The following is a 15151-nucleotide window of genomic DNA, read 5'->3' as shown; positions in this document are numbered from 1 at the left end:
AGGGGCATAGGGGTTGTACAGGGGATGGGACATGGTGTTTGCAATCTTGAGAAGGTTAAGGAGATTGATGGCTGCAGCAGTTGGGGAGGTGGGTGTTGTGGGTATGTAGGGAGCAGTTGTGTTGGAGTTGGCGTCAATGTTGCAGCATGGCAGCAAAAGTGCTGTATCTTTGTGGTTTCAGGTGAGCCATCCGCAAGGTGGCAGCATCCTGGTAAATCTGCAACAAGTTCCTTGGGCCCCTGGAGCAGAAGAAGGTGCACAAGGCTAAAAAGTTAAAAACAGAAGTGGGGATTATTTAATGGGACTGGAATTTCAGTTTCCTGGATGGGTAAACTCCATAACCTGGAAGGTCTGGTCTAGAGTAATCTACTCTGGTGCTGTTGGACACACTTTAATTTTGTTTCACTTTGATGTCTATACAGTGTGACAGTCACTGAGACATCGTATCGCTCTCCTTCGGTTGAGGGCTAACTCTCTTTATATTTTCCCCTCAGCAACCCCCGATTCTACTGTGCCCTCTTCTGCCGTATAGCAACACCAATTACTATCAGCGGGGCGGATGTTTTGGTCTGTATTAAAAGAAGTTACTTTTGATACTTCCTTGATTGTACACATTGACACATTAAATTCTCAGTCCACACAGCGATTCGCTAATTTAACATTTTAAATTTTCTTTCTTTTACAAACACACCCTTGCTAAATTAAAGGGCCCCCGCCCGGATCAGTTAGGCCGTAGGCGAGGCAAGAGGCTTTTCTGATTTTACCCCAGAAGTCCCCTACTGACGGGCTTTTGTCCCCCTGTCTATTTTAAGCACTGCCTGAGGGGATCTTTACAGCCAATGATTTTTTTTTGTACTCACGGTCAAAATCCGTTCCTCCCAGGGTCACCGGAGGTCACCTCCTTCCTAAGGGCGCCCGCTGGCCTTTACTGATCCCTGATCCAAGAGAGGTTAAGTGCTCGGTGGCTCTGATTGGCAGAGCGGACGGGAAATGCACTCCCACTAGGAGATAATAGGAGGTCTGACTGTCACAGTCGGTCCCCGCCGGGTAGCACCTTCCCCGAGCGGTTAAGGAGGAGTCTTAACTGCCCTCGAGGGGGGGAAACATCTACCCTCGGACGGCCGAGGTGAGAGGGAGAAATTAAATGAATGAAATCAAGGAATACAAATCCTTTGGTCCCCTAGCTCACAACAAGCTCAGGTGGTTTTATTCGTTAGTGAATAATCAAAAGCAAGTACAAAATAACATTAATCTTTTTCCCTTCTTGCCTCAAAAGCAAAAGGTAACAAAAATCAGATAAGAAAAAAAAACAGAAGCTGGGTGTACACAGCAGAGAGTTAAGCAAATGTGTATGTGTTAGTGTTATACACTTATGTTAGCAGCAGAGGTCAATGTGGTTCTATTGGGGGGTTAAACCAGTCATCGCCTCCTTATTCAACGTTGCAGCACTGGGATGATCGTTTTCTATCTATCTATCTATCTATCTATCTATCTATCTATCTATCTATCGGTAATATAAGAGATGAAGTTGTCTTCACACATACAGGCAATTCGCTTCTTGATCCTCACCTTTGTGCAATTTGAGCGCACAGACAGACAGACAGACACTGGATGCAGGAAAAACCGGAGTTGAGAAGTACAGAATGACCTAAATTGAGGACAACTATGCTTGTTATTGTAAGTGCTATGATGAGTTAAAGTCCAGTAAGTCCTTCATCAAACCGTATGAATGTGTGTCCCAGCCCAGGAAAGGAAATGAACTAACAATGTAAAGATCCACACTTACAGACATGTTCAAATTTGATTCATTCAATAAATTATTTAAATCCACCAGCCATTTTCATATTAAACCAACATTTGCAGCATCCTGATCCTTTTTGGTAAGGTTAGACTAGAAAACTCAGCCTAGAGTAGTTTATTCTCCCCAAAACAAGATTCCTTTTCATTTTTAAAGAGAATATCGGTACTTTCTACTTCTTACATTTTACAAAATTGGCTCGTTACTTTAGTTTTGTACAAGAGGTCGTCTCAGGTGTTATTGTGAGTGCAAGACAGAGAAGATAAATAAAGAACCTTCTTTCCATGTCTACTGAAGTTTCTCAGGTCGCACTCTAAAAAATGGTTGTTATTCGCAGGAGTACTGTTACTTTTATACTTCAAGTCAATTTCCAAGCCTGTACTTAGTTACTTTTACTTGAGCAAAGTAGTTAAACCAGTACTTCTACTTTTAAGGTATTTTTTAACACAAGTATCTGTACTTTAGCAATCTCTGCCCTCGAGGCATGGACATAAAAGGTGACTGTAACCTTTGTACCCAACACTCAAAATGTTGTCCAAGGTCCGTTGAGTTCTTGCGTTAAACACAAACTACGAGCTAGCGGGTCGACAAACTCCTGCTAGCAAACACACAAGTGAAAGTAGTTTCCGGGAAGGGTTATAAACAAAAGGTTTTCGGTTGACAAACAAGTGCAGCGGCTGCCAGTGCACAGTATTTCACTTCGTGTTAAAAGACATGTTTTGTCGCATACCTTCCGTTATTTATGTAGCTATATCTCCCACTTTCGATGTGTCTTCGTGAGCCGATGTCAGTCGAGTGCAGATTTGAGTCGCGCATGCGTCACTTTGGGACGAGTGAAGATGTGAGTTGCGCATGCGTCACTTTGTGACATATAGCCTATAAGATGCTAACGAGAAACTTCTGTAATGTCAACACAGTAAAAAGTGAACTACTTAAACAAGTTCGTTCACTGCTGGCTACAAGTTAGCATCACACACAACAAAGGTTGTCAGTTGACTGGGGTTTGAGGTAACGTTAGCAATCAAACAATAATAGCTAAAACGTTTAAGTTATTTCCATCTTCTGTTATGGTTTGTAATGGATTTCACAAAAACCAGTACGTTATGCTGTGTAAACCATTTAAATCTGAGCATGCGCAACTAACTGCTGCACTCGACCACAGCCGGTCTGACTCGACTCTCATTCGGTATGACCATAGACCATTAATATCAATATCAATATATATCTATATCAATATATATCTATGGGTATGACACGTTATGCCGTAAACCGTTTACATCTGAGCATGCGCGACTCAAATCTGCACTCGATACATCTTTCTTCACATTTCTTTAAATGTCTATGCTTACATCGGGCAATGACAAGTAGGGGGAAAAAAATTAAATTCGTAGACTTCCCGTAAGATGGCCTTCAGAATAAAAGCCCTAACGTTTGAAAACCATCTGACCTGCCGTCCAATTATTATATTTTAAATCGTATTCAGACTCATACAAAGCAATGCCCTGTTCATACAGACTAATTTCACTTCCGACTGATATTACACCACCTCAGACTGTCACTGAGTCCATATCACACAAATCTGATGTATCTCAAAATAAAAAGGCAGTGAAAATATTCAATTGCTGCTATATTTTAACTCGTTCATTCAGGGTGATACATAAAAAAGAACCTGTTTCCACAGACTAATTTTACTTTTGACTGACTGCTAGTACAACACCCCAGACTGTCACACTGTAATATCAGTAAAATGAGTAATAAAGGAAATATTTTAACTCACATTCAGGCCAATCTGAAAAGGAAACCTGCCGTTTACACTCATTTCACTACAGATTGATAGTACAACACACCAGACTGTCAATCAGTTAATATTTGACCATTCTAATGTAGGATCTCAAATTAAGTCCTCGTAAATGTCTAATTAAGGCAATATTTTAACTGACTCAGGCTGATCTGAAAAGGAAACCTGCTGCTTACACAAACTCATTTCACTTCAGGTGGATGGTTCGCCATCCCAGAATAGCACTCACAATAGTTAATATCAGACCATTGTGATGTAGGATCTCATAATAAAAGCCGTAATTGGACATTTTAAAGTGCTTTTAGTTTGAGATCCTACATCAAAATGGTCTGGTGCTATACTATCAATTGGAAGTGAAACTATTCTGTGTAAACGGGATGATGTAGGTTTGTATTTATGAGACTTTATTGGGCTCAACAGTCGTGTTTTAACACTTATTCTTATCATTGAAGACACCCTCAAGTACTTTCCATGAAGGTAATATTTGGAAACCAGGCCATAGAAATAAAATAAATCTCAATGTCACCATGAGTTAAAACTAATCAACACTAATGACAGTGTTGGTTTTGTCTTATTTCATTAAAAAAAGCACCCAAATGCTGTAAATTACAAATACATATTTAGAAATCAAGTCAATCAAACCAGCTACTTCTCACAGAATTTTGCAAACTCCTACATCTCACACACACACAACACACACCACACACACACACACACACACACACACACACACACACACACAACACACACACACACACACACACACACACCACACACCACACACACACACACACACACCACACACCACACACACACACACACACACACCACACACACACACACCACACACACAGATTTACCAGAGATATACATTTTAATGACATAATACAAATGGCATGTTACACCTGGATGTGCAGAAACCATGTCGTGGCCATTTCAGATACCTTTTCAAAATGAGAAAAACAAACATATCCCATAAAATATCCTATGACTTTTTTTCTTTACTTTGATAGTTTGAAAGTATATTCACAAAAAAAGTCTATCCAAAAGGACAATCAATAAGAAACTGTTTTCATAGAGAAACAAAAGAAAACTTCTCATTACGTTTAACCTTGCTAATGTTTAATAGTTTAAAAAAGGGGTTAACACAAAAATTCAAGCTGAGATATCTAACAGCGACAGGAACTTGCACCTCCATGGTTAATAAAGCAGTAACACTTATGACCTTTATACATCATGTGCCAAATTTAATTCTAGGGTTCATACATACAATTTTTAAAACAAGTTAATAGGCTCAAAGGTAGTTTGTTCTCCTAAAAAGGTGCTACATGCTGGGTTATAACGTTTAATTATGCTAATTTATTTGGACTTTTTTCTGATTTATAGACGACCCTCATTGACTGATCATTACCATGAATAACCGAGAATTATTTATTTTACTACACTGCGGAAAAGAAACTGAGTACTGTTACTAAACTATTTTTTCTCAGTCCCATTGCTTCCTGTAGTAAAGTTTCCATCCAAATTTATTTAATAATAATAATAATAATAATAATAATTCAAGAAAATCAGCAAAAGATACTGTATATATATATTTTTTTTAATACTGTAGCAATAATTTATGGTTGAGTTAAAGAGGTCATGTAGCACCTTTCGAGGTACCAAACATCCAACTATGTAACCATTACAAACTTTATGATGAAACTCATGTTTCTGGTTTTTCTGTGTGACTGTAGGCAGAGCAAGGCACCAAAACTGTAGAGTTGGAGGGAGCTTGAAACCAAGTTGGGGGGCAATGCATGCTATAAATGTTTATTAAGTATTAGGGTAGATGTATGATGTAGACATTTATAAGAATGAAGATGCCAGACAGCAATACGTTATGACCAACATGGCTTATTATACACATCGAGTTGTAAAGCTGCTGGCGTTTCACTGCCCCAGCTGTACGTTTTTTCAAATTTATGACAACAAAATTAATAAAAAGTCATTAGTTGAAGTCGGGATCAATCAGAAATGGAGCCTTGAGAACTTTGTTTGGAACTTCTTGATTGTTTCTGGTAATGTTTCTAAAAAAAAAAAAAAAAAAAGAGAGAGAAGGAAGAAAACAGTGTGAGGCCAAGTGAGTGTGTGTTTTCTTGTTTATTTGTTGTGTATGTGTTTGTGTTTACCTGCAGGTTGTCGTAGTGTCTCTGGCTGCTGCAGTGGAGGTCCTTGGCGGTGCTCTCGTTCAGGTAGAACACGGAGCAGAGGTTACAGAAATAGCCGGATTTGGGGACCACAAACTCCCGACCTGAGGAGGGAGACAGTCAAAGTGAAACAGGTGGAAAGTGAGAAAAAAAACACATCTGCATCTGGTGTCGTTTTTGAATGGAGGAGGAGTGTGTTCGTGGGTCTCACCGAGGGGGTTGTTAGGTTTGAACGGCGGCAGTTTGACGTCGGTAGCGACACACGGAGACTGAGAACGAGAGCGCTTTGCTTCAGGTCCAACGGACTCCATCCTCAGTTTACTCACAGCTAAAAGAGAGAGAGAAGAATCAATCTTTGAATCATGTAAGCCCCAACAATCATACAGATATAAAAAAAAAAAAATTCTCTGCTACAAATTTGGTCATGCGCTTCTTGTTTCCCACACTACAAACTTTTGTATATACACACACCTTTTAAAATCTTAACAGCTACATTAAAGGAGGAGCGGGGCCGGCCCAGCAAGGACCAAGGTTATTATAGTTTTGCATTTTTCAATAGTTTTTATTTTTATTTCGTTCAGGCTTTGTTTTCAAATTTAGTTGTAATTAGGTTTTAAAGCGGGTCTGGTTGTTTAGTTTATTTTTTATATACTTAGTTTTAGTTTAGTTTTTTAGTAAAAGCAGAATGTGTTTGACGTGTTTCAGGGAAAAAAACTAAATTGCCAAAAGACTAAAGAAGACAGACATCAACGGGCGTTTTGAACTTTGGTTGGAGTAAAGTGGCCAACGTTTTGAAGTCAGTTGACTCACTTAGTTGTGTAGCTGTGTGTAAAAATCTCATTGTGTAAATAACATTTTGTTAAAAGCACTGATAGTCATCCATACAATATCGTTGCTTTATCGACATCGAGGTATTTGGTCAAAAATATCGTGATATTTGAATTTCTCCGTATCGCCCAGCCTTATTTCATCCACTTCAAAAAGAATTTTCCTTGGTCCAAAATACCAGCTCAATGTTAGCTCAGTCTATTCTTTCAGCTCTCTGTACCTTTAATGTCCGCCCTGCTCCCTCCTTCCTCCTTTTCCTGCTGTCCTTCCCCCACACATCCCTCCAGTGTCTGGTTCTCAGGGTGCTCCGGCTGCAGCTCTTGCCCAGCAGAGGCTGCCTCGATGTCAGCCGAGTTCGCTGCGTCCACCTCGGCCTTCTGGGTTTCCGGCTGGCCGTCACTTGACGACATAGACGGACCTGTGTCCAGTGACGAGGACGCATCGAGTGGAGTTGGAGGCAGAACATCAGCGCTCGCTGGTTCTAACTCTTCTTCTCTCTCGTCTATTGCAGTCACGGTTTTCCCTCTGGTAGATTTTCTCACTGTGGTAAAAGACAATGAATCGGTTGAGCAAACAAATGAAAAGCAATCTGTAAAATAACACACTAAATTTACTAATTGTCATGTTTTAGAGCTTGATCACTGGAAAGGGGGCGGCTGTGGCTTAGGACGTAGAGCTGGTTGAATAGTCGATACGCTGCTCCTCCAGTCCGCGTGACAAAGTGTTCTTGTGCAAAATACTGAACCTCAAATTTGACATGACTGTATACGATATCTTCATGATATAGGGCTGGTGTGAAAAAAAATAATTAAAATAATTAAAATCGATACAACACTGCATTGCGATATTTTCAGTGGCAATACTGTATCGATACACAGACGGCAAGTATGGATCTTTTATTATCTATGTGTTGGTCAGTTTGTCTGCTTGACAATCCCATTTTGCAGCAATAAAATTGAAGTGAGATGAACAAACAGAGAAATGTTTCTTATTAGTTAAAACAGATGTTGACAAAGATTCCTTTTAGGGACGTCATTTGAAATTGGGAAAAATTAGAAGTTGGAAAAAAAGGTTATAAATTGCAATAAATCGCAGAATATTGCAATATGTTTAAAATCGCAATATCATATCGTGGCGTAAGTATTGTGTTGATATTGTATCGGGGACACCTGGTGAGTCCCACCCCTAGAATGAATGAGTGTTTGTGTGTTACCAGGGGTCTGTCTGCTTCTCTTCTTGCCGCGTCCTCTTCTCCTGGTTTTTACAGCTTCCTTTTCCTCCTCCTCTTCCACCGCTCCCACCTCGTCTAGCGTCACAAAGTTCAGACTTTCGTCTAAAACTGGACACAAGAATACCATTGCATTAAACAAGGTCACTCACCCACAATTACTGGGAGACTCACATCACTTTCCCACTGGCCAAAAAAACCCCACTAAAAGTGAGACTGTAACAGAGAGAGTAACAGATATAAAAAAAAGAAGCAACCACCTTAAAAGAAAGACTAGAGAACTTGTTTGTAACTTAAAATAATGTTTCAAAATTGTTTCAGAGGTTCATCAACTCGTAACAGGGTGAACGGCACTTGCGGCTCTCTACCGGCTAAAACGGCACTATGCAAGTTTGCCAGATCGGGTAGTGGCTCTGTAGTTCTAATGAGAAATAATGGGACAATTCTGATCCAACCTTTGGGAGGTTAGAAGCTGGAAAAGTTGCATAGTGTTGCTTTAACATTTTCGCAGTTGTTTTCTACTGTGTCCTAAACCTATGTTCAGTAGCAGAGCCAGTTCATATTTTGTGTGTGTGTACTGTACCTGTGCAAATACACTGTACTATGTATTGACAGAACAACACTCACCTGTATCAGCATTGTGTTGGACGGTACATGAGGTTTTCTCAGTATGCTCTTCCTCCGGCTTCTCGTCATCATCGCCAGCTTCATCTAAAGTCACCAAAGTCTAGAAACGGACACAAGAGACTTTAGACCAATCAGAGTCAAGTAGCTTTGCTCATTGAATATTAATGACAACTGGCACAAATTGCGCTGAGTCTTCCTGCAGGCTTTCTATACCACGCTAGAATGTCTTTTGTGAAAAAATGTCCACAGTAGAACTTCAGACATTACCACAAAGTAATGAAATATGTGTGACAGGGTTAATATCTTGACCTTTACCTCTGAGTTTAAGAAGTCCTCTGATTCGTCCTCCTGGCTGGGTGGGCGGGTCTCTAGTGTGCTTTGCTTGGGCTCTTCATCGTCATCCTCCTCTTCTTCTATGAACTCGTCCAGAGTGACAAGTGCTTGCAGCTCCCCCTCCATGATCTCCTCATCCAACTCTTGGCTTTCTGGCGCTCTTTCCTCTCCAGCCTCATCTGCTCCCACCTCATCCAGAGTCACCAGCTCTTCGGCACCTACCTCCGCAGAGTCGTCCTTTTCCCTCTCCTTCTCCTTTGCCCTCCTTGTCTCTCTCCCACCTGCTCTACTGCTGCTGCTGCTCCGGCTCCTTTGCTCCCTCTCCTCTTTCTCCCTGGTCCTCCTTTCCTCCCCCTCCCTGGTCCTCCTCTCCTCCCTCTCCCTGGTTCTCCTCTCCTCCCTCTCCCTGGTCCTCCTAGCTTCCCGCTCCTTGGCGAACAGCTTCTCTTTTGAGGCGGCTTGTCGCTTTCTCAGTTCTTCCTCCTCAGCCGTGTCGTCAGGGTAATCATCCTCCTCCTCGCTGACTTGGTCCAGGTTCACCAGATTGCCTATTGTGTCGTCTTTCTCAGGCAATTTTGGTTTCTTCCCACTTTCAACTATGGCAGTATCACTCTGGGTTTCAGTTGTTGATTTGTCCACTTTCTTATTTCTCATGACAGACCCTTCTGCAGAAGATGGACGGACTATCTGACACAGAGTCTCCTCCTTGACAACAACTTTTTCGGACGCTTCCACAACTGTGGTACCAAATGTTGGTGTGTCTTCTTCAGCTGACGCCTCTTCTTTTGTAGGGGTTTCATCTTTTGTCTTGTTCTCTGTGGCTGTTGGCTCTTCTTGACCTTGATCGTCTTCCAGGGAGTCTATGATCTGATACATAGGCTCTTCCTCCTCCTCTTTTTTGGATGCTCCCTTGAGAGATTCACTTTTCCTCGTTTGCTCGTCATTGTTGCTGGAATCTTTCTCGTCTGACTGTCCCGTGAGGGGCTGATCGTTAACCATATCGTCCTCCACAGAATCAAGAATCTGATATGTCGGTTCTTCTTCTTCATCAGCCACTTTTTCACCCTCCTTTGATGTGTCTTTTATGGCTGGTTTAACAACTTTCTTTGGTCTTCCCCTTCTTCCTTTTCGTCTTGTAGCGGGCCTATCACCCTTAACCGCCTCGTCCTCCACAGAGTCAAATACTTCATAGGTAGCATCCAAGTCAATTTCCTCTTTTACCTCATCGTCAATCTTCTTTGATGGTGTGCTACCTTTTAGAGGGGCTCTCTCCTCTTTCTTTGGTGTTCTTTCCTTGTTTTGTTCCTGTGATTCTCTAGCAGGAGTGTGTCTCATTTTCACTGCTGTGTCCTCTTTTATCGTTTTATCATCTGAAGTATCTTTTCTAGTGGCTCTTTCCCTTTTTCCTCTGGTGGATCTTGTTAAGAGTGGTTCATCATTGGCAGTTTCATCCTCCACAGAGTCTAAAATCTCATATTTAGCCTCCTCTGGTTTTTCAGATGCTCCTGTAAGATTAGATGTCATTTTATCCTCTTTCTTACCTCTTGCACTCCTCCGTCTACCAGACATTTCGGTGGTGGCAACATCTTGAACCGGTTTGTCTTCAAAAGAATCTACTATCTCATACACCATCTCCTCGTTGGCCTCTTTGTCTTTTTTAGAAAGTCCTGCAGATGTGTCCAACCTCGTCCGTGTCTCATATCTTTTAAATCTCCTGTCCTGTTTTTTTGGCGATTTCTCCTTCTCTTCACTTCTGGATGCTGTGGTTGTGTGCCCACTCCTCCTTGATGGTCTATCATCTTTTCTAGCAGTCGCCTCCCCTCGCTTTCTTTTTCCTGTGTTGTCAGTCTCCGACTCAGTCTCTGTAGTTGGTGGGTGATCTTCCACCGAATCAATCACCTGATATGTGTCTTCCTCCACCTCCATGGACTGAATGTCTTCCTTAGATGTCTGGTCACTTGGAGTTCCAAGGTTTTGGCTGTCGTCTTCGGTTGCACTCTGATCATCAATTGAATCCAGTATCTCAAAGGTTTCTAAAGTATCTTTGTTGTCGGTGTCCTGAAGCAGCTGGTCTTCATTTGGGATTCGGCCATCAGGATTCAACACATCTTGGAAGTCTTTGCAGGACTCTGCTGAACACATTTTGCCTTTGACTTCGTCCTCCTCTTCTCCTGTCTTCCCATCTCCGTTGTCCCTTGGAGCTTGTTTACTATCTGTATCTACCACTTGAGCTATATTATTTGTCTCCTGATCTTTATCTACTGAATCTTTATCAGATGTGTCACCTGCAGGGATTGCTGCTTCCTCAGACACGTGCTTAACTGTGGACCCATCATCTTGGACCTGGTGACTGTCCTCTTGACCTGTATCTGCTTGGTCCTGGGTAGCACTGTCCACCATTTGGAAAGAATTGTCTATTTCCATTTCACTGTACTCCTGTGGACGGGCTTTGTCTTTATCGTTGACGCTGTCCAAGACCTGAAAGCTTTCCACGTGCAAAGTCTGGCCTCCCTCGGGTACAGTTGGCCGGACTTCAGAGCTACCGTCTTGGTCCGCATCATTCATCTGTTCATCTGTTTCTTCATCAAGTGAACCAAGGATTTTGTATTTGTCGTTGTCCCCCTCCATCTCTGTAAGTTTCTCAACATCGTCTTCTTTCCCATCCTCTTTGGTTTTCTTCAGGCCTTTGCGTGTGTTGACATGAACATCAACCTCCAGACTCTGGGATTGGCTCAAGTCTAATCCATGTCCCTGTAGAGGTGGATGTATCTCTGATGATGTTTCTATTTTTGTCTCTGACTCAACAGTTTTTACAGCAAAGCCCTCTGCTGACACCGTGTGGTCAGATATTGCCAGTGTGCTTTCAGTGTCTTTTGCTTCTTCTCCCAGAGGCTCAGAATGAGTCTCCACTGAAGCCTTGACTGTAGCCACTGATGTCATCTTTTCCATTTCTTGTGCAGCGGAGGATGAGCGGGTTCTACACCCGGAGGATGCAGTATTTGATACTTTGGCTGGAGATTTTGTCTGGCTATGTTGTGTTTTCTGACCAGGGGAAGAGGCATTACTCACACTGGCAGAGGTGGAGGGTTTGGTAGGGGATTTGGTGGGTTCAGATGAGCCCTTGGATTTTTTTGGCGACACATAGCTAGAAGAGCTTGAGCCTTTAGTTGACTTGGGTGAGGAGAATGAAGAAGAATCTGAGCTCCTGGAGTCTTTTGAATACCTTGTTGATGTCCGTTTGCCAACAGAAGACATACCTGAGCTTTGCCTCTCTCTTTTCGCTCTGGGGGAGTGCCTAGATGAGGAGGAACTATGAGACTTGGGGCTTGTGTCTCCCACTTCATCACCAATTTCGTCAACAGTAACAAAGTCATCCATGTTGAAATCTTGAAAAAGATGGCCGTCTAAAGAAGGGCTGTCATTTGTAAATTCATCCTCAAACTGGATGGAAAACAAAAATCAAAACAATGAATCAGATTCATCGAGACAAATAAATGCAATTAAATAAATTATTGAAACATTTATTGCAAAAAAACACATTTATATGTGCCATACTTTTTGTTTACCTTTTACTTTACACACTTCTGGCTGTTAGAGTAACGTTAAAGTAAGGCACAAAGAAGGACAAGAAGGTTTTGTGGGAATAAACCTCCTTTTACCTTTGTTTTTGGTGCGTCTTTATCCTTTGCAGTTAATGAGCTTGTGTTGCTTTCGCTGGAGCTCTAAAGAAAAACATTTTTAAAACATTGACGCATTAGTGACATATGAAATCAGATTTATTAGCTAGTGTTTAGGAGTACTAGTATGAATATGTTCAATTATAACAACCCTTGTTTAAAAATTGTATAACAATTTTCATTTGATGGAATTATTTGATTAAATATTTTCTAATATTATTGTCCAACAAGCTTTTATTGGCTGTAGAGACCAGAAGTAATGTCATCTTTTCCTGTTTGGTTTTATTGATTCTATGAATTAACAAAGATTTGTATACCAACTTAAAGTGTCTTTAATAAATGTAAATGTTGAGTTTAAAGATTTAAAGCCAAGCTTCACCTTCTTCTCCTCCCTCTGGGTGTTGCTGTCCCGGGTAAGTCTGTGGTTGCGAACGGCTGCCACGACGGCCTGGAATATGTCCGTGCTAATCTGGGGAAGTTCTGCAGGGTTTTCTTCAGTCATGAGTACTGTGGTGCCAGGACTGGAAGGATCAGGACTGGAAGCAGCTGGGACCGTGTCTACTATATTGGCGGTAGAGATTGAGGTTGTTAATGAACACTCTTGCCCCTTTACTTCTGCATTCTCTACATCCTCATTTGGCTCATGATCAACAATGGAGTCCATGGTGATCTCAGGTCCTGGTTTCTCACAGTCCTCCTTTATTGCTATGTCATTTGTGGCATTAGCACTTGGTCCTGCTGTGGTGGGCGCAGAAATGGTGGATCCAGCGGGGTCACCGGTTTGCAGAGCGGGTTGGGACCCATTATCCAATAGTTCAGAAGGAGGAGGCTGGGTTTGACATTTCACAGCTGCGGGCTCGGCTTTGACCTTCATGGTGTCCAGGTAAAAGTTTAGTGGGATGTCCGTGTAGTCCTGTATACGCTGTTTTAGGCTCTTTGAACTAAATTTACAAACAAAAGAATAGTCAGTCGCAAAATGAAAAAAGGGTTGTTCCCACAAAATGACTAAAGAAAAACATACGTAATACAATTTCAAATTGTCATCCAGTGTTCCTGAATTAACTGTTCCATTTTCTCTTGCATTATGCCAAAAATATGTCCGTGTGTTATAAAAAAAAAAAAAAGATTTAAATCTATTTTTTCCTCTTACTGTCAAACCTTTAGTGCTGCAACTAACAATTATTTCCATTATCAATTATTCTGCCGACCATTTTCTCAATACAACAATAACCGTTTGGTCTATAAAATGTCAAATTGTGAAATGTCACCCTCTTAACCGGACATGAATCAATTACAAAGTGATATACTCACCACTCAACACGTTGAACTTTGCTCCTGGAGAGAGAAAAATAAGGAGTTGGTCAGTTTATGTTTAGGTGAGAATGGTGGATTAAAATATAACAATACATTAACACACATAGATGCAACTTGCTTTTACAAAGACTGCCTGGGGAACGGTAGACTTTAGTAATTATACAACTAATTTAACCCCCCCCCCTTTCATACACCTAATTTAAAAAAAGAACACATGCATACCAAGTGTTGAATTTCTCCACCACCTTGGTTACACAGCTGGCGTCGGCCATCTCAATGCATATCTGAGGTAGAACGACAATCATGGTCAGAGAGAGAGAGAGAGAGAGAGAGAAAAGACAGAGAGAAAGGAGAGATGGAGGAAGTGATGGGACAAAAGCAATAAAAAAAAGCTCAGCAACAAACAATTAGAATTCATTAAATGTAAAGTTTCTTTTAATTTAAGCAATATTGGTTGTACTTAAAAGGTCAAACAAACAATATGACAAAGAAAATCTAGAGACAGCTTATAAATTGATGAGCTTCCTAGCCTTTGCAGCTAGCAGCAACAAAGGCTAGGGTAAGACTGCCCATCCTCCCCACATGATGAATCGTGTACTAGTTAAACGAGCTGATGGGATTACATTTTACCTTAGGATGTCATGTGACAAATAAATTAATTGATTGAAAAGTGCAGATGTTTGTGTTCCTGTACCCTGTTGGCGAGCGGCAAAAAGCTGACAAAGGTTGCGATGGACGCCACCTTTTCTATGACTCTCCTGACGAGGTTCACACACGCCTCAGAAACCTCGACACACAGCAACCGCTCCTCCAGAGACGTTGGGTCTGGAGCTCCCTGAAGAGCAAGAAATAGTGTTAAGGACCAGAGATCCTAACAGCTGTTTTCACTTGACAAAAGATTTTCAAGAGCGATTGATGACTTACAGCGTTGCTCAACTTCATCAGAGTTGTGTACATCATCTCCTGTAAAAACGTTAGTCACAGATTGTCACTGATGTCAAAACACAATTTAAATATTATCTGCGTATTAAACATGTTGTACTTCACACGCACAAATCTTCTCAAAATGGCCCAAACTAATGTGCATACATGATTGTATGTCTGTGCTTGTCACAACACAAGAACATCAATAATATTTCCTTCTCCGTTTAACTAAATGATTAGCACCGCTGCTCCATGAAAATCTCCTCATACGTAATTAGCTCACTATCTCTACTTTAAGCAGCCAAATACAACACTCACATGTGTCTGATGATGTCTAGCGTTCCGGTATTTGTTATTGTGTTTGAAACAGTTGGCGGAAATGAAGGCTACACTGCCGGTCTAGCTACCTACCTACTATAACAAAGTACAGTGAAG

General features: G+C 41.4%; 1 protein-coding gene across 1 annotated transcript in view; it reads right to left on the bottom strand.

Annotated features, from left to right (window-relative positions):
• Positions 1–5582: 5582 nt before the first annotated feature.
• The window catches only part of LOC116669485 (uncharacterized), a 30018-nt gene continuing 20449 nt past the window's right edge, over positions 5583–15151 (bottom strand). The window contains 13 exon segments of the mRNA XM_032499360.1: positions 5583–5665; positions 5768–5889; positions 5997–6113; positions 6834–7154; positions 7827–7952; positions 8469–8568; positions 8784–12242; positions 12461–12523; positions 12858–13419; positions 13790–13813; positions 14015–14076; positions 14487–14627; positions 14717–14755. Of these exon segments, the coding sequence (XP_032355251.1) occupies positions 5603–5665; positions 5768–5889; positions 5997–6113; positions 6834–7154; positions 7827–7952; positions 8469–8568; positions 8784–12242; positions 12461–12523; positions 12858–13419; positions 13790–13813; positions 14015–14076; positions 14487–14627; positions 14717–14755 (5199 nt within the window). The 3' untranslated portion in view covers positions 5583–5602.

Source organism: Etheostoma spectabile, chromosome 19 (genome assembly GCF_008692095.1).
Source record: "Etheostoma spectabile isolate EspeVRDwgs_2016 chromosome 19, UIUC_Espe_1.0, whole genome shotgun sequence".
NCBI classification, from domain to species: Eukaryota; Metazoa; Chordata; class Actinopteri; order Perciformes; family Percidae; genus Etheostoma; species Etheostoma spectabile.
This window is presented reverse-complemented; position numbering and strand designations above follow the sequence as displayed.